This window comes from Salmo trutta, chromosome 20 (assembly GCF_901001165.1).
Source record: "Salmo trutta chromosome 20, fSalTru1.1, whole genome shotgun sequence".
Classification (NCBI taxonomy): Eukaryota; Metazoa; Chordata; class Actinopteri; order Salmoniformes; family Salmonidae; genus Salmo; species Salmo trutta.
The window spans coordinates 7,213,028-7,239,820 of record NC_042976.1 but is presented as its reverse complement, the minus strand read 5'-3'; the positions used below and the strand labels follow the sequence as shown (position 1 = coordinate 7,239,820).

The 26,793-nt window shown below is 42.8% G+C and overlaps 1 protein-coding gene across 3 annotated transcripts in view; it reads left to right on the top strand.

Moving 5' to 3' along the window:
- The window catches only part of LOC115155491 (disintegrin and metalloproteinase domain-containing protein 23-like), a 44,577-nt gene extending 18,590 nt beyond the window's left edge, over positions 1 to 25,987 (top strand). For 2 of the 3 annotated variants that reach the window (XM_029702134.1, XM_029702133.1), the window contains exons 9-26: positions 2,346 to 2,411; positions 3,220 to 3,288; positions 5,168 to 5,334; positions 5,613 to 5,697; positions 5,775 to 5,862; positions 6,033 to 6,084; positions 7,891 to 7,990; positions 8,104 to 8,175; positions 8,264 to 8,350; positions 9,966 to 10,046; positions 10,136 to 10,186; positions 10,424 to 10,487; positions 10,655 to 10,760; positions 10,915 to 11,034; positions 11,151 to 11,319; positions 12,004 to 12,115; positions 19,662 to 19,752; positions 25,826 to 25,987. In XM_029702134.1, coding sequence (XP_029557994.1) covers positions 2,346 to 2,411; positions 3,220 to 3,288; positions 5,168 to 5,334; positions 5,613 to 5,697; positions 5,775 to 5,862; positions 6,033 to 6,084; positions 7,891 to 7,990; positions 8,104 to 8,175; positions 8,264 to 8,350; positions 9,966 to 10,046; positions 10,136 to 10,186; positions 10,424 to 10,487; positions 10,655 to 10,760; positions 10,915 to 11,034; positions 11,151 to 11,319; positions 12,004 to 12,115; positions 19,662 to 19,752; positions 25,826 to 25,871 — 1,626 coding nt within the window. In that variant the 3' untranslated portion in view covers positions 25,872 to 25,987. Of the gene's footprint in view, positions 1 to 2,345; positions 2,412 to 3,219; positions 3,289 to 5,167; positions 5,335 to 5,612; positions 5,698 to 5,774; positions 5,863 to 6,032; positions 6,085 to 7,890; positions 7,991 to 8,103; positions 8,176 to 8,263; positions 8,351 to 9,965; positions 10,047 to 10,135; positions 10,187 to 10,423; positions 10,488 to 10,654; positions 10,761 to 10,914; positions 11,035 to 11,150; positions 11,320 to 12,003; positions 12,116 to 19,661; positions 19,753 to 21,632; positions 21,814 to 25,825 lie in introns of all 3 variants that reach the window. The other variant, XR_003868092.1, reaches the window with a different exon arrangement.
- Positions 25,988 to 26,793: the final 806 nt, after the last annotated feature.

Below are 26,793 nucleotides of genomic sequence, written 5' to 3'. Positions count from 1 at the left end.
TAACCCTGCTGTAATCCTAACCCTACTGTAACCATACCCTAACTCTAACCCTACCTTAACCCTACCCTAACCCTACCCTGACTCTACTGTAAACCTACAGTAACCCTAATGTAACCCTAACCCTACTGTACCCCTACTGTAACCCTAACCCTACTGTAACCCTACTGTAACACTAATCCTACTGTAGCCCTTACCCTACTGTAACCCTACTGTATCCCTAACCCTACTGTAACACTAACCTTACTGTAACCCTACTGTAACCTTACGGTAACCCTAACCCTACTGTAAACCTACTGTAACCTTAACCCTACTGTAAACCTACTGTAACCCTACTGTGACCCTACTATAATCATAACCCTACTGTAACCCTAACCATACTGTAACCATAATGTAACCCTAAACCTACTGTAACACTAATCCTACTGTAACCCTAACCCTACTGTAACCCTACTGTATCCCTAACCTTACTGTAACACTAACCTTACTGTAACCCTACTGTAACCCTACGGTAACCCTAACCTTACTGTAAACCTACGGTAACCCTAACCCTACTGTAAACCTACTGTAACCCTAACCCTACTGTAACCCAACTGTAACACTACTGTAAACCTACTGTAACCCTAACCCTACTGTAAACCTACTGTAACCCTAACCCTACTGTAACCCAACTGTAACCCTACTGTAACCCTACTGTAACCCTAACCCTACTGTAACCCTACTGTAACCCTAATCCTACTGTAACCCTACTGTAATCCTACTGTAACCCTAACCCTACTGTAACCCTACTGTAACCCTACTGTAACCCTACTCAAATCAAATCAAATTTATTTATATAGCCCTTCGTACATCAGCTGAAATCTCAAAGTGCTGTACAGAAACCCAGCCTAAAACCCCAAACAGCAAGCAATGCATGTGAAAGAAGCACGGTGGCTGGGAAAAACTCCCTAGGAAAAACTCCTGAGAAAGGCCAAAAACCTAGGAAGAAACCTAGAGAGGAACCAGGCTATGAGGGGTGGCCAGTCCTCTTCTGGCTGTGCCGGGTGGATATTATAACAGAACATGGTCAAGATGTTAAAATGTTCGTAAATGACCAGCATGGTCAAATAATAATAATCATAGTAATTGTCGAGGGTGCAACAAGCACGTCCGGTGAACAGGTCAGGGTTCCGTAGCCGCAGGCAGAACAGTTGAAACTGGAGCAGCAGCATGGCCAGGTGGACTGGGGACAGCAAGGAGTCATCATGCCAGGTAGTCCTGAGGCATGGTCCTAGGGCTCAGGTCCTCCGAGAGAAAGAAAGAAAGAGAGAAAGAGAGAATTAGAGAGAGCATATTTAAATTCACGCAGGACACCGGATAAGACAAGAGAATACTCCAGATGTAACAGACTGACCCTAGCCCCCCGACACATAAACTACTGCAGCATAAATACTGGAGTACAGTAACCCTAATCCTACTGTAACCCTACTGTAATCCTACTGTAACCCTACTGTAACCCTAATCCTACTGTAACCCTACTGTAACCCTACTGTAACCCTAATCCTACTGTAACCCTACTGTAACCCTACTGTAACCCTACTGTAACACTTACCTTACTGTAACGCACTCCACCTACTGTTCATCTACCCTTGCTGTGTTATAACCTAGTGTGCTATGTAGCCTTGTGTTATAACCTAGTGTGCTATGTAGCCTTGTGTTATAACCTAGTGTGCTATGTAGCCTTGTGTTATAACCTAGTGTGCTATGTAGCCTCTTGTTCTAACCTAGTGTGCTATGTAGCCTCTTGTTATAACCTAGTGTGCTATGTAACCTCATGTTATAACCTAGTGTGCTATGTAGCCTCTTGTTATAACCTAGTGTGCTATGTAACCTCATGTTATAACCTAGTGTGCTATGTAGCCTCTTGTTCTAACCTAGTGTGCTATGTAGCCTCTTGTTATAACCTAGTGTGCTATGTAACCTCATGTTATAACCTAGTGTGCTATGTAGCCTCTTGTTCTAACCTAGTGTGCTATGTAGCCTCTTGTTATAACCTAGTGTGCTATGTAACCTCATGTTATAACCTAGTGTGCTATGTAGCCTCTTGTTCTAACCTAGTGTGCTATGTAGCCTCATGTTATAACCTAGTGTGCTATGTAACCTCATGTTATAACCTAGTGTGCTATGTAGCCCCTTGTTCTAACCTAGTGTGCTATGTAGCCTCTTGTTATAACCTAGTGTGCTATGTAACCTCTTGTTATAACCTAGTGTGCTATGTAGCCTCATATAATTCTCTATATTCTTCTCATCCTCTATAAATCTGCCATTGCCGTGTCTTATGAAAGTTAACTAATCTGTGGCTTTTTCAGATGCCTAGGAATGTATTTGAGGAGATGAAGTATTTGGAGATTATGATCGTCAGTGACCATAATATGGTATGTGCCCTCAAAAGCCAAGCAACACTATCTAAACAAAACACAGGAAACGTGAATGCATATTTCAGCAATGTTTCATTCTTTTACTGTTAAGAGTCTCCACAACATTCCAGCAACACCAAGGAGACCTGTTTTTCCTTTCTCGTCCTATGCTTAGCCAGCTACACCCACAAGAGGTTGCAACACTGTTGAATGTGGTGGTGGATGCATGATTCATATCCTAGCTAACGTAACCGTCGTCCAGATTTGAAAACACCAAATCAAATCAAATCAAATTTATTTATATAGCCCTTCGTACATCAGCTGAAATCTCAAAGTGCTGTACAGAAACCCAGCCTAAAACCCCAAACAGCAATGCCAGGTAGTCCTAGGGCTCAGGTCCTCCGAGAGAAAGAAAGAAAGAAAGAAAGAGAGAATTAGAGAGAGCATATTTACATTCACACAGGACACCGGATAAGACAGGAGAAATACTCCAGATAACAGACTGACCCTAGCCCCCCGACACATAAACTACTGCAGCATAAATACTGGAGGCTGAGACAGGAGGGATCAGAAGACACTGTGATTTGATTTGATTTGATTTGAATGTGGTGGATGCATGATTCATATCCTAGCTAACGTAACCGTCGTCCAGATTTGAAAACACCAGGCTTATTCTATTGTTGGTGTGGACCATCAAAAATCAACATGTATATTTTGTGTATTTTCTAAAAAGGGTGTTGTAGAAGCTTGTATAAGTATTTATTCATATTCCCCTTAATAATAGTTTTGAATAACATTTGTGTCATTGTTTTTATGTGGTCTGCAGTATAAGCGACTCAAGACCAAGCAGCACACCAGGAACTCTGCCAAGTCAGTGGTGAACCTTGTTGATGCTGTGAGTAACATCTTCAGTTGGCTCTGAGAACTGATTCTTATTTATTTTTTTTAACTTTTATTCAACTGCAGATATTCAGACCTTTACCTCCTCTTTCTGGTGTATGTTTCAGGGTGTCCATCAGAACAATCTATGTTGAACTGATTCGAATTCCCTGGCTCTTGTGTGACTAAACAATATTTTCAATGCAATCATAGTTGAATCAATCATACGTAGTTGAATCAATCATAGTTGAATCAATTATTGTGTTTGCAAAACACAAGTATATCTAAACGTTGAATTTACAGATTAATTGATCAAATGTATATGTATTTTTTGTTGAGAACAGCTGTTTACCATTTATATTAAAGTTCCCCTTGAGGTAGAACACAGAATTGACCACTTCCTCATGTGTCATACACTGTTTATCTCATGTACCCTGAGTCTCATGTTCCCTCAGTTTCCTGTACCTCAAGTCTCCTGTAATCTGAGTCTCCTGTAATCTGAGTCTCCTGTAATCTGAGTCTCTTGTACCCTCAGTCTCCTGTACCCTCAGTCTCCTGTACCCTCAGTCTCCTGTAATCTGAGTCTCTTGTACCCTCAGTCTCCTGTACTCTCAGTCTCCTGTACCGTCACTCTCCTGTAATCTGAGTCTCCTGTACCCTCAGTCTCCTGTAATTTGAGTCTCCTGTACCCTCAGACTCCTGTAAACTGAGTCTCCTGTAATCTGAGTCTCCTGTAACCTGAGTCTCCTGTAACCCGAGTCTCCTGTAACCTGAGTTTCTTGTAACCTGAGTCTCCTGTAACCTGAGTCTCCTGTAACCTGAGTCTCCTGTAACCTGAGTCTCCTGTAACCTGAGTCTCTTGTAACCTGAGTCTCCTGTAACCTGAGTCTCCTGTAACCTGAGTCTCCTGTAACCTGAGTCTCTTGTAACCTGAGTCTCTTGTAACCTGAGTTTCTTGTAACCTGAGTCTCCTGTAACCTGAGTCTCCTGTAACCTGAGTCTCTTGTAACCTGAGTCTCTTGTAACCTGAGTCTCCTGTAACCTGAGTCTCCTGTAACCTGAGTCTCTTGTAACCTGAGTCTCCTGTAACCTGAGTCTCCTGTAACCTGTGTCTCCTGTAACCTGAGTCTCCTGTAACCTGAGTCTCTTGTAACCTGAGTCTCTTGTAACCTGAGTCTCCTGTAACCTGAGTCTCCTGTAACCTGAGTCTCTTGTAACCTGAGTCTCCTGTAACCTGAGTTTCTTGTAACCTGAGTCTCCTGTAACCTGAGTCTCCTGTAACCTGAGTCTCCTGTAACCTGAGTCTCTTGTAACCTGAGTCTCCTGTAACCTGAGTCTCTTGTAACCTGAGTCTCCTGTAACCTGAGTCTCCTGTAACCTGAGTCTCTTGTAACCTGAGTCTCCTGTAACCTGAGTCTCCTGTAACCTGTGTCTCCTGTAACCTGAGTCTCCTGTAACCTGAGTCTCTTGTAACCTGAGTCTCTTGTAACCTGAGTCTCCTGTAACCTGAGTCTCCTGTAACCTGAGTCTCCTGTAACCTGAGTCTCTTGTAACCTCAGTCTCCTGTAACCTTAGTCTCCTGTAACCTGAGTCTCCTCTACCCTCAGTCTCCTGTACCTCAGTCTTCTGTACCCTCAGTCGGCCCCATACATGTCTGTTATGTTCAGATTATACACTGTATCACTGTGCTTGTTGTTGCTCTGTGTAGCTGGGATGTGGAATAACAGTCTTGTGTCTCTCCTTGCTCCCAGTGTGCTGTATCCCCTGTCCTGTCCTGTCCTCAGACAGTACAGATGATCATTCACACCAAGTATTCTTCTCTTGTTCCTGTGCTGTGATCTCTCCATCTCTCTCTCTCTGTGTTCTCCCACTACCCCAACATGCTCCGATGACAGATCTTTAAGGAACACCTGCACACACGGGTGGTTCTGGTTGCCGCGGAGATCTGGACGGACAAGGACCAGATTCCCATCAGTGTGAAGCCTCTGGACATGCTGAAAGATTTCTCTAAGTACCGGGCGCAGAGCATCAAGCAGCACGCTGACGCTGTGCACCTCTTCTCGTAAGTGCTCTCTCCTCCCTGTTCCTCAGGGCCACCCCATACTGATGCTGTAGTAAGTATCTCTTGCACACAGAGCCCTTATGGCTTCCCAGATCAGTAGATCATGTTAAAGGACTAGGCCCTAATGCTTTGGCATTTTTCCATACACTTTTATTTTTCCTCCAAGGGTGGCTGAATACCACTCACATGTCCAGCATATGTCTGTCTGCCTGTCCACCTGTCTGTCAGCCTGTCTGTGTGTCTGTCTGATAGTTACTCTGTGTCTCTTCGATGCACAGCAATGTGACCTTCCACTATCGCCGAAGCAGTGTAGCGTACTTCGGGGGCATGTGCTCTGTGAGCCGTGGAGTAGGGGTCAACGAGGTGAGACTAATGTCCAGGATCATACTGTTTTATTATGGTAGAACAGATGAGTAACTGCTAATGTTTTGTACCTGCAGTATGGCACCACATGGACTATGGCTTCATCACTCTCCCAGAGCTTGGCACAGAATCTCGGCATCCAGTGGGATCCAGCCGCCAAGAGAAGTACGCAGACCAGCTCACATTCATCACTGCACATTAATTTCTGTCTCACAGATTTACAAAGCAGTCCTTTTTAGAAATATCTAATTTTACAATCTATGTTTTAAATTTGGAATAATTTTAGGCACATATGTTTCTTTGATGGACATGTTGTGTGTTGTTCTCTTTCACAGAGGAATGTGGCTGCTCTGACTCCTGGCTGGGCTGCATCATGGAGGATACTGGGTAATGGGCTGCTGAACTACTGTTATTCTCACTCTCTATTTCTGTCTATGTCTCTCCCTGTCATATGTGCCCCCTCACACACACATACACACAGACAGATATACTACCGTTCAAAAGTTTGGGTTCACTTAGACATTTCCTTGTTTTGAAAGAAGACACCAGTCTCAACGTCAACAGTGAAGAGGCGAGTCTGGGATGCCGGCATTCTAGGCAGAGTTGCAAAGAAAAAGCCATATCTCAAACTAGACAATCTAATGTACTTGTCCTCTTGCTCAGTTGTGCACCGGGGCCTCCCACTCCTCTTTCTATTCTGGTTAGATCCAATTTGCGCTGTACTGTGAAGGGAGTAGTACACAGCGTTGTACGAGATCTTCAGTTTCTTGGCAATTTCTCGCATGGAATAGCCTTCATTTCTCAGAACAAGAACAGACTGATGAGTTTCAGAAAGTTCTTTGTTTCTGGCCATTTTGAGCCTGTAATCGAACCCACAAATGTCAAAGGAAGGCCAGTTTTATTGCTTCTTTAATCCGAACAACAGTTTTCAGCTGTGCTAACATAATTGCAAAATGGTTTTCTAATGATCAATTAGCCTTTTTAAAATGATAAACTTAGATTAGCTAACACAACGTGCCATTGGATCACAGGAGTGATGATTGCTGATAATGGGACTCTGTAAGCCTATGTAGATATTCCATAAAAAATCTGCCGTTTCCAGTTACGATAGTCATTTACAACATTAACAATGTCTACACTGTATTTCTGATAAATGTTATGTTATTTTAATGGACAAAAAATCTGCTTTTCTTTCAAAAACAAAGACATTTCTAAGTGACCCCAAACTTTTGAACAGTAGCGCCCCTCTCTATGAGCTGCTAACCACCTAGCGCCTCTCTCTATGAGCTGCTAACCACCTAGCCCCCCAGCCTCTCTCTATGAGCTGCTAACCACCTAGCGCCCCAGCCTCTCTCTATGAGCTGCTAACCACCTAGCGCCCCAGCCTCTCTCTATGAGCTGCTAACCACCTAGCGCCCCAGCCTCTCTCTATGAGCTGCTAACCACCTAGCGCCCCAGCCTCTCTCTATGAGCTGCTAACCACCTAGCGCCCCTCTCTATGAGCTGCTAACCACCTAGCGCCCCTCTCTATGAGCTGCTAACCACCTAGCGCCCCAGCCTCTCTCTATGAGCTGCTAACCACCTACCCCCCCTCTCTATGAGCTGCTAACCACATAGCCCCCCTCTCTATGAGCTGCTAACCACCTAGCACCCCTCTCTATGAGCTGCTAACCACCAAGCACCCCAGCCTCTCTCTATGAGCTGCTAACCACCTAGCTCCCCTGCCTCTCTCTATGAGCTGCTAACCACCTAGCCCCCCTCTCTATGAGCTGCTAACCACCTAGCGCCCCAGCCTCTCTCTAAGAGCTGCTAACCACCTAGCCCCCTCTCTATGAGCTGCTAACCACCTAGCGCCCTAGCCTCTCTCTATGAGCTGCTAACCACCTAGCGCCCCAGCCTCTCTCTATGAGCTGCTAACCACCTAGCACCCAAGCCTCTCTCTATGATAGTAGGCCAATGACAGGATGTATAGAGCTGTAGCTGCAGCCACCAGAGGCTGTGCAGGGTCATGACCTGCGTTAGCATGTGAAAGTTGCCTTGACTTCATGCTTGTGTTGTTGACAGTGGCTCTTGTTGCACACTGGTCCAGAGTCACCTGACGTGAATAACATCTGCCACACCTTTCACTCTCACTCTAGCACATGGTCAATGAACAGTTGGATGTTAAAGGTGGATGTATTCCTTTCCCCCCAGGGTCCAGCATCCCCGGAAGTTCTCCAAGTGCAGCATCTCAGACTACAAGGAGTTCCTGCTGAAGGGCGGTGGATCATGTCTTTATAACAAGCCAACCAAGGTGAGTAGTTTACGTTGCGGGTCGCCATACAGCTGAACATCAAAAGAGCGATACTGTATATAACCAGTAATTCAGATACCGTTATAACCCTCTGATTCTGTTTCTTTGGGCAGCTGTTTGAATCTACAGAGTGTGGGAATGGATACATTGAGGTGGGAGAGGAGTGTGACTGCGGAGATAGAACAGTAAGTTACTATTAAATACTAGTTTATTTACATCTCATTAATATGGTTCAAATACAGTGTCAGACTGGTGCTGCCGTCTATGTTGTAGGAGTGCTACAAGGAGTGCTGTAAGAAGTGTTCCCTAGCTAATGGTGCACATTGTGCTGATGGACCTTGCTGCAACAACACTTGTCTGGTAAGAGCTGTTTAATCACTGTCAGGTTGCTCACTAAGAACCAATATGGCTGTTTAATCACTGTCAGGTTGCTCACTAAGAACCAATATGGCTTTTTAATCACCAGTATGTTTTTTTTGTTAGTGTTGCTTAAAACCTGTTGGGGCTAGGGGGCAGTATTTGCATGGCCGGATAAAAAACATACCTGATTTAAACTGGTTACTACTCTTGCCCAGAAACGAGAATATGCATATAATTAGTCGATTTGGATAGAAAACACTCTACAGTTTCTAAAACTGTTTGAATGGTGTCTGTGAGTATAACAGAACTCATATCGTAGGCCAAAACCTGAGAAGATTCCATACAGGAAGTGCCCTGTCTGACAATTTGTTGTCCTTCTGTTGCATCTCTATCGAAAATACAGCATCTGTGCTGTAACGTGACATTTTCTAAGGCTTCCATTGGCTCTCTAAAGCCGCCAGAAAGTGGAATGGGGTGTCTGCTGTCTCTGGGCAAAGAACAGCAGCAGAATTTGTAAGTGGTCAGCCTGGGGACAGTGAGACTGAGATGCGCATTCACGAGACTTCTCCATTTTGTTCTTTCAGCCTTTGAATGAATACAATGTTGCCCGGTTGGAATATTATCGCTATTTTACAAGAAAAATAGCATAAAAATGTATTTTAAACAGTGTTTGACATGCTTCTAAGTACGGTAATGGAATATTTTGATTTTTTTTGTCACGAAATGCGCTCGCGCGTCACCCTTCGGATAGTGACCTGAACGCACAAACAAAACGGAGCTATTTGAATATAACTATGGATTATTTGGAACCAAACCAACATTTGTTATTGAAGTAGAAGTCCTGGGAGTGCATTCTGATGAAGAACAGCAAAGGTAATCCAATTTTTCTAATAGTAATTCTGAGTTTAGTGAGCCCTAAACTTGGTGGGTGTCAAAATAGCTAGCCGTGATGGCCGAGCTATGTACTCAGAATATTGCAAAGTGTGCTTTCGCCGAAAAGCTATTTTAAAATCTGACACCGCGATTGCATAAAGGAGTTCTGTATCTATAATTCTTAAAATAATTGTGAGTAATCGTGAGTAATTTAGTAAATTCACCGGAAGTTTTCGGTGGGTATGCTTGTTCTGAACAACACATGCTAATGTAAAAAGCTGTTTTTTGATATAAATATGAACTTGATTGAACAAAACATGCATGTATTGTATAACATAATGTCCTAGGAGTGTCATCTGATGAAGATCAAAGGTTAGTGCTGTATTTAGCTGTGGTTTTGGTTTTTGTGACATATATGCTTGCTTTGAAAATGGCTGTGTGATTATTTTTGGCAGGGTACTCTCCTGACATAATCTAATGTTTTGCTTTCGCTGTACAGCCTTTTTGAAATCGGACAATGTGGTTAGATTAACGAGTCTTGTCTTTCAAATGGTGTAAAATAGTCATATGTTTGAGAAATTGAAGTTATAGCATTTTTGAGGTATTTGTATTTTGCGCCACGTGATTCCACTGGCTGTTGACTAGGGTGGGACGCGAACGTCCCACCTAGCCCAGACTTAAGAGACCTGATAAGATTGGTACAGGAAATCCCAGTCTCTTGTTCTCTCTCTCTCTATGTTAGTTCTACCCACGTGGTTACAGTTGTCGCTATGCGGTGAATGACTGTGACATCTCAGAGACATGCTCAGGAGACTCTGGCCAGGTGAGTTGGGCTCTAACCATTCATTTCTGAAAAAGGATGAAACGTTCAGCTGTCTTAAAAGGAAATATTTTTTATGTTGTTCATTGTAGTGCCCTCCCAACCTCCACAAACAAGATGGCTACCAATGTCAAGTCGACCAGGTGGGCAGCATGATCACTAAGCCACAAGGACATGTACCTATTCAGATGATGTGATTTTAGAAAAGGATTGTCATTGTGAACTTGCTTGAACAGATAGGGAATGAATGAGTATACTCCGTGATTCTACACATGCATTGCTTGCTGTTTTAGGCTGGGTTTCTGTAGAAGCACTTTGTGACATCTGCTGATGTAAAAAGGGCTTTATTAAATACATTTGATATGATTTTGTCTCTTTAGGGACGCTGCTACAGTGGAGAGTGCAAGACCAGAGGAAACCAGTGCAAATACCTCTGGGGCCCAAGTGAGTTCAGAATCCCTCTTGCTTAAGTTACTCAATGCCAGTACAGTGGCAAGATATGTCATATAAAATGCAGAGAATCTGAGACTTGTACTTTAGTGATATTAGCTTGTTGTGAGGTGTGGTCACCCTCCTCCCTTTCTCCTCTCCTGTGTTACCTCCTTGTGCAGAGGCGGGAGGCTCTGAGAAGTTCTGCTACGAGAAGCTAAACACAGAAGGAACTGAGAAGGGAAACTGTGGAAAGGATGGAGATAAGTGGCTCCAGTGTAGCAAGCAGTGAGTTTACAGCTGATACCAAATATACACTGCTGTACACTGTAGTCATGCACTATACCAGAACAAATAGTCAAGTACTGCTGTGTCTGTTCTACATCAATGTAGTATTCACAAATTGTCAATGTTCCCTTAGTCTCTGATTCTCCCTCTGCAGCGATGTGTTCTGTGGGTTCCTGCTGTGCAGTAACATCGGACACAACCCCCGCATCGGCATGATGAAGGGAGACATCACTCGTACCTCCTTCAACCATCAGGGCAGGCCGGTGAACTGCAGGTAGATACAACCTCCTCACCTCACCTGTCAACGCACAGAGACAATGTAAGGATACTAACTCGCCTCTCTCTTTCTATGGTCTCTCTCTCTCTCTCTCTCTCTGTTTCTCTTTCCAGTGGTGGCCATGTTCTTTTGGACGATGAGACTGACTTAGGCTACGTGGAGGACGGAACGCCCTGTGGGCCGTCCATGATGTGCCTTGACCACAAGTGTCTGCCCATCCAGTCCCTCAACATGAGCACATGCCCCAGCGGGCCCAACAGCCAGGTGTGCTCATCCCACGGGGTGAGTCCAGGGGAGCTGGTCAGGGTTCCCCAACTGGTGACCGGCGGGCCGAATTTGGCCTGTGGTTGGTTTAAGTTTTCTGGGGGGGGGGGGTTTCATTGTTGGACATAAAAGAAAAGACTGTATAAAAAACCCAGCTCCAAGTGATTTTAATTTAAGAAATCTGTTCCCAAGTATTTCTCACACATAATATAGAGACACAACGTGATCGGATACAAATGTAAGGTTTGAAATTATGTTTTAGTCAAACATTATATCTGTTTGGGCTTCTTGTGGTCAATTTGCAGTCCACAAATGATTTGTAATTATGTCGTCCCCCCCGCCCCCCAAAAATTATCCCGCAGCTGAATCTAGTTGATGATCCCTGCTCTAGGTGTACCCATATGAAGCTGAATCTAGTTGATGATCCCTGCTCTAGGTGTACCCATATGACCCCAGCCCAGAACTACAACCTTGAAGGCTTTGTTATTAGCCATAATGGTCCACAATGGTGTCTCCAATGACACAGTGTCAGCAAGTGAATTATTCACTACAATTTTACCAATCGTGTAAAATCCTCAGCATGCAGTAGTAATTGAGCCTGGGGACGAGTTTAACAAGGGTGACGTATTAATTTGTCATGGAGCATAGATGAATGAATTCCTCCCTGCCGCCTCTCTTCCTCCCTTTGTCCTACCTGGCCAGGTGTGTAACAACGAGGCGACGTGCACCTGTGACACCACCTGGGCTGGGACAGACTGCAGCATGCCCGACCCTCCCAAGGTGCCTGCACCCACAGAAGACGAAGAACCAAAAGGTTTGTTTCCATCTCGTTTTCAGAACCTCTCCATGGTAGACTAAAGTAACTTCCCTGACGAGAATCATTCCATTGACTTTTAGATCATCTTTACGTCAGTTGGTTTTCAAAAACTTTGTCTAAAGATCATAGCTACAGTTGAAGTCGGACGTTTACGTACACCTTAGCCGAATACATTTAAACTCAGTTTCACAATTCCTGACATTTAATCCTAGTAAAAAATCCCTGTCTTAGGTCAGTTAGGATCACCACTTTATTTTCAGAATGGGAAATGCCAGAATAATAGTAGAGAGAATGATTTATTTCAGCTTTTATTTCTTTCATCACATTCCCAGTGGGTCAGAAGTTTACATACACTCAATTAGTATTTGGTATGTTACGAACCGGCTCAGGGTTTGCAACAAAAGGGAGACAACGTGGAGACAAGGAGTATCAAAAATATATATTTATTCGATACCATAACTAGCACAACCAAAAACAAGGTGTCTGCATGGAGAGAGTCTCCCAATGACTGTGGAAGAGGTGCCTTTATCCTGGGACACACCCGAGCCCAGGTGTTTCCCATCTAGCTGACGACCCTTCCAACTCCGCCCACTGGCATCCTAATAAGGAACAAGAGCAAAGAGAGAAAATACAGCAGACAGAGCGGGAGGGTCGTCACACACCCCCCCATAAAACCGGGGACCAACAAGGGCCCCGGAACAACGTACCAGCCTCTGCGTCCCAAATTGACACCGGTCTCTGCGTCCCAAATTGACACCGGTCTCTGCGTCCCAAATTGACACCGGTCTCTGCGTCCCAAATTGATGAGAGGCTACATGTTCACCTTCCACTTGCCCCAGCCAACCTCCTTCTCCCCAGACCTCAGCAACCTTTGCGCACAGGAAGCAACATTTAAGAGGAAAGGAGAACACAAGACCAGGAGGGAACAGACAGGAATGTTAGAACATGACAAAACAATGGTCAGTCACATAACACTCAGGAACAGGGCACACAAGAGACCGTATCAGCTACAAACGCAAACAACATCTCCCAACGGTTCATAGTCACTTCTCAACGGTTCAGTCATTTCCCAACGATTCATAGTCACTCCAACGATTCATAGTCACTCCAACGATTCATAGTCACTCCAACGATTCATAGTCACTCCAACGATTACTCCAACGATTCATGCTGAGCACACCAGACCACAACAAGAGAATACAATCACACCGGGCACCACAGAAAAGAGATGAGAAATGGAGCATCCCCAAAACCTACAATAACTCAACCCTAGTCTTCATGCAGATTTGCGGTGGGTAATTATGCACTGTAGCCCGCTGGCGAGGAAGTAACCCCCCAGCACGCTGGTAGATTCCACCAAGCCACGGATGTGCCCCCGAGACAACTGCTCAGTCCACAGACACCACACAAAAATAACAAACATTAAGAATGCCCAACATATTCCAAAATGAAACACGTCGCTAAGCCTATCAGGGGAAAAAGGCTATAGCTCCGGGTAGTAAGTTTCGCTACCCTATCCAAATCTCCCACCGAGGTACACAGCTGATTGCACTCACCTCCTCAGACCAACGTCCCAACAGCAAGTAGAACAAGCGTTTCCAAGCTGGGCAGGGGCCTGGAAACTAACCAATGTATTCTCTCCAACACAGCACACAAACCAAACCAACAAAGGCAACCAGTACTGAGCACCAAACTCAAACTAACAAACAAAGCACCTCAATTTAACATACCTCCACGTTTTCTCCCAAACACAAGTTCAAGATCCCGGATGAGCTCCCACTTGTTACGAACCGGCTCAGAGTTCGCAACAAAAGGGAGACAACGTGGAGACAAGGAGTATCAAAAATATATATTTATTTATTCGATAACATAACTAGCACAACCAAAAACAAGGTGTCTGCATGGAGAGAGTCTCTCCAATGACTGTGGAAGAGGTCTATTTATCCTGGGACACACCCGAGCCCAGGTGTTTTCCATGTAGCTGACGACCCTTCCAACTCCGCCCACTGGCATCCTAATAAGGAACAAGAGCAAAGAGAGAAAATACAGCAGACAGAGTGGGAGGGTCGTCACAGGTAGCATTGCCTTTAAATTGTTTAACTTGGGTCAAACGTTTTAGGTAGCCTTCCACAAGCTTTCCACAATAAGTTGGGTGAATTTTGGCCCATTCCTCCTGACAGAGCTGGTGTAACAGAGTCAGGTTTGTAGGCCTCCTTGCTCGCACACGCTTTCAGTTCTGCCCACAAATGTTCTATAGGATTGAGGTCAGGGCTTTGTGATGGCCACTCCAATACCTTGACTTTGTTGTCCTTAAGCCATTTTGCCACAAATTTGGAAGTATGCTTGGGGTCATTATCCATTTGGAAGACTCATTTGTGACCAAGCTTTAACTTCCAGACTGATGTCTTGAGATGTTGCTTCAATATATCCACATAATTTTCCATCCTCATGATGCCATTTATTTTGTGAAGTGCACCAGTCCCTCCTGCAGCAAAGCACCCCCACAATATGATGCTGCCACCCTCATGCTTCACGGTTGGGATGGTGTTCTTTGGCTTGTAAGCCTCCCGCTTTTTCCACCAAACATAACGATGGTCATTATGGCCAAACAGTTCTATTTTTGTTTCATCAGACGATAGGACATTTATCCAAAAAGTACGATCTTTGTCCCCATCTGCAGTTGTAAACCGTAGTCTGGCTTTTTTATGGCGGTTTTGGAGCAGTGGCTTCTTCCTTGCTGGGCGGCCTTTCAGGTTATGTCGATATATGACTCGTTTTACTGTGGATATACAGTGGGGCAAAAAAGTAATTAGTCAGCCACCAATTGTGCAAGTTCTCCCACTTAAAAAGATGAGAGCGGCCTGTAATTTTCATCATAGGTACACGTCAACTATGACAGGCAAAATTACAAAAAAAATCCAGAAAATCCCATTGTAGGATTTTTAATGAATTTATTTGCAAATTATGGTGGAAAATAAGTATTTGGTCACCTACAAACAAGCAAGATTTCTGGCTCTCACAGACCTGTAACTTCTTCTTTAAGAGGCTCCTCTGTCCTCCACTCGTTACCTGTATTAATGGCACCTGTTTGAACTTGTTATCAGTATAAAAGACACCTGTCCACAACCTCAAACAGTCACACTCCAAACTCCACTATGTCCAAGACCAAAGAGCTGTCAAAGGACACCAGAAACAAAATTGTAGACCTGCACCAGGCTGGGGAGACTGAATCTGCAATAGGTAAGCAGCTTGGTTTGAAGAAATCAACTGTGGGAGTAATTATTAGGAAATGGAAGACATACAAGACCACTGATAATCTCCCTCGATCTGGGGCTCCACGCAAGATCTCACCCCGTGGGATCAAAATTATCACAAGAACGGTGAGCAAAAATCCCAGAACCACACGGGGGGACCTAGTGAATGACCTGCAGAGAGCTGGGACCAAAGTAACAAAGCCTACCATCAGTAACACACTACGCCGCCAGGGACTCAAATCCTGCAGTGCCAGACGTGTCCCCCTGCTTAAGCCAGTACATGTCCAGGCCCGTCTGAAGTTTGCTAGAGAGCATTTGGATGATCCAGAAGAGGATTGGGAGAATGTCATATGGTCAGATGAAACCAAAATATAACTTTTTGGTAAAAACTCAGCTCGTCGTGTTTGGAGGACAAAGAATGCTGAGTTGCATCCAAAGAACACCATGCCTACTGTGAAGCATGGGGGTGGAAACATCATGCTTTGGGGCTATTTTTCTGCAACGGGACCAGGACGACTGATCCGTGTAAAGGAAAGAATGAATGGGGCCATGTATCATGAGATTTTGAGTGAAAACCTCCTTCCATCAGCAAGGGCATTGAAGATGAAACGTGGCTGGGTCTTTCAGCATGACAATGATCCCAAACACACCGCCCGGGCAACGAAGGAGTGGCTTCGTAAGAAGCATTTCAAGGTCCTGGAGTGGCCTAGCCAGTCTCCAGATCTCAACCCCATAGAAAATGTTTGGAGGGAGTTGAAAGTCCGTGTTGCCCAGCGACCGCCCCAAAACATCACTGCTCTAGAGGAGATCTGCATGGAGGAATTGCCCAAAATACCAGCAACAGTGTGTGAAAACCTTGTGAAGACTTACAGAAAACGTTTGACCTGTGTCATTGCCAACAAAGGGTATATAACAAAGTATTGAGATAAACTTTTGTTATTGACCAAATACTTATTTTCCACCATAATTTGCAAATAAATTCATTAAAAATCCTACAATGTGATTTTCTGGATTTTTTTTCTCATTTTGTCTGTCATAGTTGAAGTGTACCTATGATGAAAATTACAGGCCTCTCTCATCTTTTTAAGTGGGAGAACTTGCACAATTGGTGGCTGACTAAATACTTTTTTCCCCCACTGTAGATACTTTTGTACCCGTTTCCTCCAGCATCTTCATAAGGTACTTTGCTGTTGTTCTGGGATTGATTTGCACCTTTCGCACCAAAGTACGTTCATCTCTAGGAGACAGAACGCGTCTCCTTCCTGAGCGGTATGACGGCTGCGTCGTCCCATGGTGTTTCTACTTGCATACTATTGTTTGTACAGATGAATGTGGTACCTTCAGGCGTTTGGAAATTGCTCTCAAGGATGAACCAGACTTGTGGAGGTCTACAATTATTATTATTATTATTATTATTAAAGGTCTTGGCTGATTTCTTTTGATTTTCCCATGATGTCAAGCAAAGAGGCACTGAGTTTGAAGGTAGGCCTTGAAATACATCCACAGGTACACCTCCAATTGACTCAAGTAATGTCAATTAGCCTATCAGAAGCTTCTCAAGCCATTACATAATTTTCTGGAATTTTCCAAGCTGTTTAAAGGCACAGTCAACTTAGTGTATGTAAACTTCTGACCCACTGGACTTGTGATACAGTGAATTATAAGTGAAATAATCTGTCTGTAAACAATTGTTGGAAATATTACTTGTGTCATGCACAAAGTAGATGTCCTAACCGACTTGCCGAAACTATAGTTTCGGCAAGTCGAATAAGAAATTTGTGGAGTGGTTGAAAAACAAGTTAATGACTCCAACCTAAGTGTATGTAAACTTCCGACTGTACATGCCACAGAACATTTGTACATGTCAAAGTGAATGGAAGGTCCTTCAAGATGGCTATGGCATTTAACTAGTGTGCCTTTTAATTCTTGTTTGACTGTTTTTAATTTATAAATGTTTTTAATCCTTTTTAACTTGTATTGCTATTTTTTAAATATATATATATTTTATATCTGCTTTTGTTGCTCTTATTGTTTTACTGTGCTATTTTACTGTGCTATCGGTTTTTTAAGTGCTAATTTTAACAGCACTTGATGCTCGTATGAAAGGTGCTAAACAAATCAATTTGATTATAATCATTAAAGTTATTATTCTGGAATAGGCACACCCAGGAGAATAGGTGCTGTAGCTGTGGCCTCTAATACCATCACAGATATAGACATCATGATATCACCATCATCACAGATATAGACATCAATCCCTTCTAGACAACTTCCTAGACAAAACGTTTCGCTGTCATAGTAGAAAACCGAAACAGTATATTTCACCTCTTAACTTCCCTGCCAAATCAAAACATTTCAAGCAGGCAACAACAAAAAATTAACAACAAGGGCAAATGATTTGATGAAGAATGCAAAAACCTAAGAAAGAAATTGCAAAACATAAAGACCCAGAAAACCTGAGTCTACACCTTCACTATGGTGACTCACTAAAACAATACAGAAATACACTACGGAAAAAGAAGGAACAGCACGTCAGAAATCAGCTCAATGTAATTGAAGAATCCATAGACTAACCACTTCTGGGAAAATTGGAAAACACTAAACAAACAACACGAAGAATTATCTATCCAAAATGGAGATAATGTATGGATAAACCACTTCTCCAATATGTTTGGCTCTGTAACAAAGAACAAACAGCGTTCTTTGTTATAGAATAATGATAGTGGCGGTTTGAGGAAGATGGTGGACTGAACACAGAGGTGCAGATCGCCTCAAGATAAAAATATTCAATATCTGTAAGTTTGACTAAATATTAGCACTTCAGAGATAGAGATGGAGATAGACCCCGGTCAAGGGAAGTGAACCGTAGTGAGATACGGTTGTTAGTGGTGACTAGGACTCCCAAAGAGTTCCAATGTGGTCATTCTCCACTGTCCATTTATCCGCATATAGATCACCTGTCACTAACTTCATGTAGCCTGTTATCGGAAGCTAATATAGGTTAGGCTAAGACTGTAGCTAGGTACATGCTGCCATAAAGGAGTAAAACATCTCTCCGTCTAAGATAACACAGTAAGAGAGGTTTATCATCTCCTGAGATTTGTTATGCGCAAACCACCATGTTTATCGGGACCATTTTGCTCTGGCCAACTTTTCAATGTGGTGGTCTCAGTCTTTTCAAAACCTCTTACAGTAACTCCACCTGTAGGCAATAGGGCCCCTGAGATGTAGACTTGACCTTTTCATTTACAAGCAGCAAAGTGCCACATCACATAAGATTCACAATCACTACTACCACAGTAACATTGAGTAGAAGGTCCTGATAATCACTACTACCACGGTAACGTTGAGTAGAAGGTCCTGATAATCACTACTACCACGGTAACGTTGGGTAGAAGGTCCTGATAATCACTACTACCACGGTAACGTTGAGTAGAAGGTCCTGATAATCACTACTACCACGGTAACGTTGAGTAGAAGGTCCTGATAATCACTACTACCACGGTAACGTTGAGTAGAAGGTCCTGATAATCACTACTACCACAGTAACATTGAGTAGAAGGTCCTGATAATCACTACTACCACGGTAACGTTGAGTAGAAGGTCCTGATAATCACTACTACCACGGTAACATTGAGTAGAAGGTCCTGATAATCACTACTACCACGGTAACGTTGAGTAGAAGGTCCTGATAATCACTACTACCACGGTAACGTTGAGTAGAAGGTCCTGATAATCACTACTACCACGGTAACGTTGAGTAGAAGGTCCTGATAATCACTACTACCACAGTAACGTTGAGTAGAAGGTCCTGATAATCACTACTACCACGGTAACGTTGAGTAGAAGGTCCTGATAATCACTACTACCACGGTAACGTTGAGTAGAAGGTCCTGATAATCACTACTACCACGGTAACGTTGAGTAGAAGGTCCTGATAATCACTACTACCACAGTAACATTGAGTAGAAGGTCCTGATAATCACTACTACCACGGTAACGTTGAGTAGAAGGTCCTGATAATCACTACTACCACGGTAACGTTGAGTAGAAGGTCCTGATAATCACTACTACCACGGTAACGTTGAGTAGAAGGTCCTGATAATCACTACTACCACGGTAACGTTGAGTAGAAGGTCCTGATAATCACTACTACCACAGTAACATTGAGTAGAAGGTCCTGATAATCACTACTACCACGGTAACGTTGAGTAGAAGGTCCTGATAAGCATGCAGAAATATACCATTCGTGAGGCATTCATGTCTTTCTCCCCCATAACCCTTTGCAGGTCCTAGTGCCACGAATCTTATAATAGGCTCCATCGCTGGCGCCATCCTGGTGGCTGCCATAGTGCTGGGGGGGACCGGATGGGGCTTTAAGTAAGCAACACACCACATGCCTCTTCTCCATGACTCTGGCATCCCCTGCTGTTGCATATAGACACCAGTGTTTGAGCTCCTGCTACAGAATACGGACATGGACTCAGGGACAAACACACGCATGCACGCACACACACACACACACACACACACCTGATACAGAATGGGACACACACACATACCTGATACACGTTTGTCCGATGTACCATCACTTACACAGTAAGCAGTAAACATACACTGACATGTTTAAAGTCATCTTGCATCTGTTCATGATACCTTTACTTGTCTTAAAGGTCCACAATCAGTCATATAGGGTGAATAAATACCATAGAGATTATGTTGGTGGGAGAGGTTGGGCATCTGTGAGTCTGTGGCAGAACCTCAAACTGATAAGATGGGCACAGTTCAAAGTTTGACGTGCATGTTCAGTACAGTTACTAAACCAGCTAGCTAAGCAGAATAATCATTAAATCAGCTCTATAGGATCACTTGGAGACCAAACTGTTCTTACTACTAATCTAGTAAATGCATTAAGATTATACTGTAGTTTCTCGATACATTCAGATTATAGTTTCTTGACACATTCAGATTATAGCTCCTCGACACATTCAGATTATAACTCCTCGACACATTCAGATTATAGCTCCTAGACACATTCAGATTATAACTCCTAGACACATTCAGATTATAACTCCTCGACACATTCAGATTATAGCTCCTTGACACATTCAGATTATAGCTCCGACACATTCAGATTATAGCTCCTCGACACATTCAGATTATAACTCCTCGACACATTCAGATTATAGCTCCTCGACACATTCAGATTATAACTCCGACACATTCAGATTATAACTCCGACACATTCAGATTATAGCTCCTCGACACATTCAGATTATAACTCCTCGACACATTCAGATTATAACTCCTTGACACATTCAGATTATAGCTCCTCGACACATTCAGATTATAGCTCCTCGACACATTCAGATTATAACTCCTTGACACATTCAGAGTATAACTCCGACACATTCAGATTATAACTCCTTGACACATTCAGATTATAACTCCTCGACACATTCAGATTATAACTCCGACACATTCAGATTACAGCTCCTCAACACATTCAGATTATAGCTCCTCATCACATTCAGATTATAACTCCTCGACACATTCAGATTATAGCTCCTTAAACACATTCAGATTATAACTACTCGACACATTCAGATTATAGCTCCTTAAACACATTCAGATTATAACTACTCGACACATTCAGATTATAGCTCCTTAAACACATTCAGATTATAGCTCCTCGACACATTCAGATTATAGTTCCTCGACACATTCAGATTATAACTCCTCGACACATTCAGATTATAGCTCCTTGACACATTCAGATTATAACTCCTTGACACATTCAGATTATAGCTCCTCGACACATTCAGATTATAGCTCCTCGACACATTCAGATTATAACTCCTTGACACATTCAGATTATAACTCCTTGACACATTCAGATTATAACTCCTCGACACATTCAGATTATAGCTTCTTGACACATTCAGATTATAGGTCCTCGACACATTATGTTATGTTCACTAATCTGAGGTATCAAGTGCCAGTCGCTCACTGGTAAACCTGTTGTGTTGAACAACAGGGGTGTTACACACCATTAATCTAAAGAAAGAAAAGGAGTTGTTCAACCAACAAAGCATGCCAGTTAGCAAAGCATCATGTTTGTCACCAAAACATTTATTTCTGCATGTTGACTTGGATAAGGTCAGTTCATTGCACAAAGGCTGAGCCTAACCCAGGATGACATGCTCCTGGGTTACCATACTCTTATCACTACCATCATCTTTTTCTCACTCCGGTACGAGGGTTCGAGGGTGAGAGTTTAAGCGGAAGTGGTGAGAGAGAAGCCAGGGCCATATTGTTGGCCGCAGCCTTTGTGCCATGGCTGGCCACACCCACCTGGATGGCCAGGCTCCGCCCTAGAGCAGAGCAGGACTCCCGGACGCGCCCACACCAGCTGCCATTGCTGCCTGCTTCACAGACCTGGTACACACACGGCGCATTGTACTGCATGACCCACCACGCACATCAATAGAGCCATCTCCAACTGGCCTACTATTGAAACAGGTGCATGACAGACTGCTAGAAGCCCTACATCAAGCCACTTACAGAGAGGTTATGCACAACTCATGTTGTTGGTGTTTTCTTGTCGTTGTTGTTGTTGTCTTTGTTGTTGTTGTTGATGTGTTGTCGTCTCCTCTTTCCCTCCTTTTATAGAGTACATTTTTGTTTGGTTCTCTCTCTCACCCCAGATGCTAATGTTTTGAATGGAACAAATGTGTTTTTTCCTGTCAGAGATGGTAATGAGCGATACATGTCCTCTCCTTGTCCTTGTGTTTTGGAAAGCTAACTGTATGTCACATGGACCAGCACAGCCTTTTCTCATTGCCTCCAGCACCATGCTGTGGTTGCTAATGTGAAACACAAAATCAGTGTCATTGCAATGCAGAAGAATTTACTCACTGTCTTTCTGAAAAAAAACCCCATAAAAGCACTGCACATGCCAATAGTTAACGTGCCAATAGTTAACGTGCCAATAGTTAACGTGCCAATAGTTAACGTGCCAATAGTTAACGTGCCAATAGTTAGTTAACGTACCAATAGTTAGTTAACGTACCAATAGTTAACGTGCCAATAGTTAACGTACCAATAGTTAGTTAACGTACCAATAGTTAACGTGCCAATAGTTAACGTGCCAATAGTTAACGTGCCAATAGTTAACGTGCCAATAGTTAACGTGCCAATAGTTAACGTATCAATAGTTAACGTGCCAATAGTTAACGTACCAATAGTTAACGTATCAATAGTTAACGTACCAATAGTTAACGTACCAATAGTTAGTTAACGTACCAATAGTTAACGTGCCAATAGTTAACGTACCAATAGTTAACGTATCAATAGTTAACGTGCCAATAGTTAACGTACCAATAGTTAACGTACCAATAGTTAACGTACCAGTAGTTAACGTACCAATAGTTAACGTACCAATAGTTAGTTAACGTGCCAATAGTTAACGTATCAATAGTTAATGTACCAATAGTTAACGTACCAATAGTTAACGTACCAATAGTTAGTTAACGTACCAATAGTTAACGTGCCAATAGTTAACGTGCCAATAGTTAGTTAACGTGCCAATAGTTAGTTAACGTGCCAATAGTTAACGTGCCAATAGTTAACGTGCCAATAGTTAGTTAACGTGCCAATAGTTAACGTACCAATAGTTAGTTAACGTGCCAATAGTTAATGTACCAATAGTTAGTTAGCGTGCCAATAGTTAACGTACCAATAGTTAGTTAACGTGCCAATAGTTAACGTACCAATAGTTAGTTAACGTGCCAATAGTTAACGTGCCAATAGTTAACGTATCAATAGTTAACGTGCCAATAGTTAACGTATCAATAGTTAACGTGTCAATAGTTAACGTGCCAATAGTTAACGTTCCAATAGTTAACGTACCAATAGTTAACGTATCAATAGTTAACGTACCAATAGTTAACGTGCCAATAGTTAACGTTCCAATAGTTAACGTTCCAATAGTTAACGTACCAATAGTTAACGTATCAATAGTTAACGTGCCAATAGTTAACGTGCCAATAGTTAACGTTCCAATAGTTAACGTGCCAATAGTTAGTTAACGTACCAATAGTTAACGTGCCAATAGTTAGTTAACGTACCAATAGTTAACGTGCCAATAGTTAACGTGCCAATAGTTAACGTACCAATAGTTAACGTACCAATAGTTAACGTACCAATAGTTAACGTGTCAATAGTTAACGTACCAATAGTTAACGTACCAATAGTTAACGTACCAATAGTTAGTTAACGTGCCAATAGTTAACGTGCCAATAGTTAACGTACCAATAGTTAACGTGCCAATAGTTAGTTAACGTGCCAATAGTTAGTTAACGTGTCAATAGTTAACGTACCAATAGTTAGTTAACGTGCCAATAGTTAACGTACCAATAGTTAGTTAACGTGCCAATAGTTAACGTACCAATAGTTAGTTAACGTGCCAATAGTTAACGTGCCAATAGTTAACGTATCAATAGTTAACGTGCCAATAGTTAACGTATCAATAGTTAACGTGCCAATAGTTAACGTGCCAATAGTTAACGTTCCAATAGTTAACGTTCCAATAGTTAGTTAACGTACCAATAGTTAACGTGCCAATAGTTAGTTAACGTACCAATAGTTAACGTACAATAGTTAGTTAACGTACCAATAGTTAACGTACCAATAGTTAACGTACCAATAGTTAACGTACCAATAGTTAACGTGTCAATAGTTAACGTACCAATAGTTAACGTACCAATAGTTAACGTACCAATAGTTAGTTAACGTGCCAATAGTTAACGTGCCAATAGTTAACGTACCAATAGTTAACGTGCCAATAGTTAGTTAACGTGCCAATAGTTAGTTAACGTGCCAATAGTTAACGTGTCAATAGTTAACGTACCAATAGTTAGTTAACGTGCCAATAGTTAACGTACCAATAGTTAGTTAACGTGCCAATAGTTAACGTACCAATAGTTAGTTAACGTGCCAATAGTTAACGTGCCAATAGTTAACGTATCAATAGTTAACGTGCCAATAGTTAACGTATCAATAGTTAACGTGCCAATAGTTAACGTGCCAATAGTTAACGTTCCAATAGTTAACGTTCCAATAGTTAGTTAACGTACCAATAGTTAACGTGCCAATAGTTAGTTAACGTACCAATAGTTAACGTACAATAGTTAGTTAACGTACCAATAGTTAACGTACCAATAGTTAACGTACCAATAGTTAACGTACCAATAGTTAACGTACCAATAGTTAGTTAACGTACCAATAGTTAACATACCAATAGTTAACGTGTCAATAGTTAACGTGCCAATAGTTAACGTACCAATAGTTAACGTACCAATAGTTAACGTGCCAATAGTTAACGTGCCAATAGTTAACGTGCCAATAGTTAACGTACCAATAGTTAACGTACCAATAGTTAGTTAACGTGCCAATAGTTAACGTGCCAATAGTTAGTTAACGTACCAATAGTTAACGTGCCAATAGTTAGTTAACGTGCCAATAGTTAACGTGCCAATAGTTAACGTACCAATAGTTAGTTAACGTGCCAATAGTTAACGTGCCAATAGTTAGTTAACGTGCCAATAGTTAGTTAACGTACCAATAGTTAACGTGCCAATAGTTAACGTGTCAATAGTTAACGTACCAATAGTTAACGTACCAATAGTTAGTTAACGTGCCAATAGTTAACGTGCCAATAGTTAACGTGTCAATAGTTAACGTACCAATAGTTAGTTAACGTGCCAATAGTTAACGTGCCAATAGTTAACGTACCAATAGTTAACGTACCAATAGTTAACGTGTCAATAGTTAACGTACCAATAGTTAACGTGCCAATAGTTAACGTACCAATAGTTAACGTGCCAATAGTTAACGTACCAATAGTTAGTTAACGTGCCAATAGTTAACGTGCCAATAGTTAACGTGTCAATAGTTAACGTGCCAATAGTTAACGTACCAATAGTTAACGTACCAATAGTTAGTTAACGTGCCAATAGTTAACGTACCAATAGTTAACGTACCAATAGTTAACGTACCAATAGTTAACGTGCCAATAGTTAACGTACCAATAGTTAACGTACCAATAGTTAACGTGTCAATAGTTAACGTACCAATAGTTAACGTGCCAATAGTTAACGTGCCAATAGTTAACGTGTCAATAGTTAACGTACCAATAGTTAACGTACCAATAGTTAGTTAACGTACCAATAGTTAACGTGCCAAATCATTACCAGAAATCTACTGTCCGGTGACGTCATTGAAGACATTAGCTGCAGTGAGCAGTCCATTATGAAACCACCAGATATGACTGCTGTTGTCTAAGAGATGAGTGTGGCTGCTTCTCCAATGTGCACTTACTGTACCACCATCATCAATAATATACCAGACATTGACCCCTGTCTTCTTTCCTGACTCTCCCCTGAACGTGTAGAAATGTGAAGAAGCGAAAGTACGACCCCAACGCCAGCGCCATATAAGGTTGGAGGAGAGGCCAGCGGGCACAGAGGGAACCTTCTGGACTTCCTTAGTACTCTACAGCTGGACTGCACTTACTGCGGAGGATTTGTTTGGCATTAGAGATTTACTTGAAAAATACATAGAGGACAATTTAACATTATCCATCTTAGTCATGTAGAGATGTAGCCTTTTTCAACCCTAAAAACCCACCTAACAACCCACCTAACAACCTCACCCACCTACCTAACAACCCACCTAGCAACCCCACCCCCCTACCTAACAACCCACCTAACAGCCCCACCCACCTACCTAACAACGCACCTAACAACCCCACCCCCCTACCATACAACCCACCTAACAGCCCCACCCCCCTACACAACAACCCACTTAACAGCCCCACCCCCCTACCTAACAACCCACTTAACAGCCCCATCCCCCTACCTAACAACCCACCCACCTACCTAACAACCCACCTAACAACCCCACTCACCTACCTAACAACCCCACCCACCCACCCACCTAACAACCCCACCCTCCTACCTAACAACCCACCTAACAACCCCACCCACCTACCTAACAACCCACCCACCTACCTAACAACCGACCTAACAATCCCCACCCACCCACCCACCCACCTACCTAACAACCTCACCCACCTACCTAACAACCCCACCCACTTACCTAACAACCCAGCTAACAACCTCACCAACCTACCTAACAACCCACCTAACAACCCCACCCACCTACCTAACAACCCAGCTAACAACCTCACCCACCTACCTAACAACCCCACCCACTTACCTAACAACCCACCCACCTACCTAACAACCCCACTCACCTAACAACCCCACTCACCTAACAACCCCACTCACCTACCTAGCAACCCCACCCACCTACCTAACAACCCCACCCACCTAACAACCCCACCCACCTACCTAACAA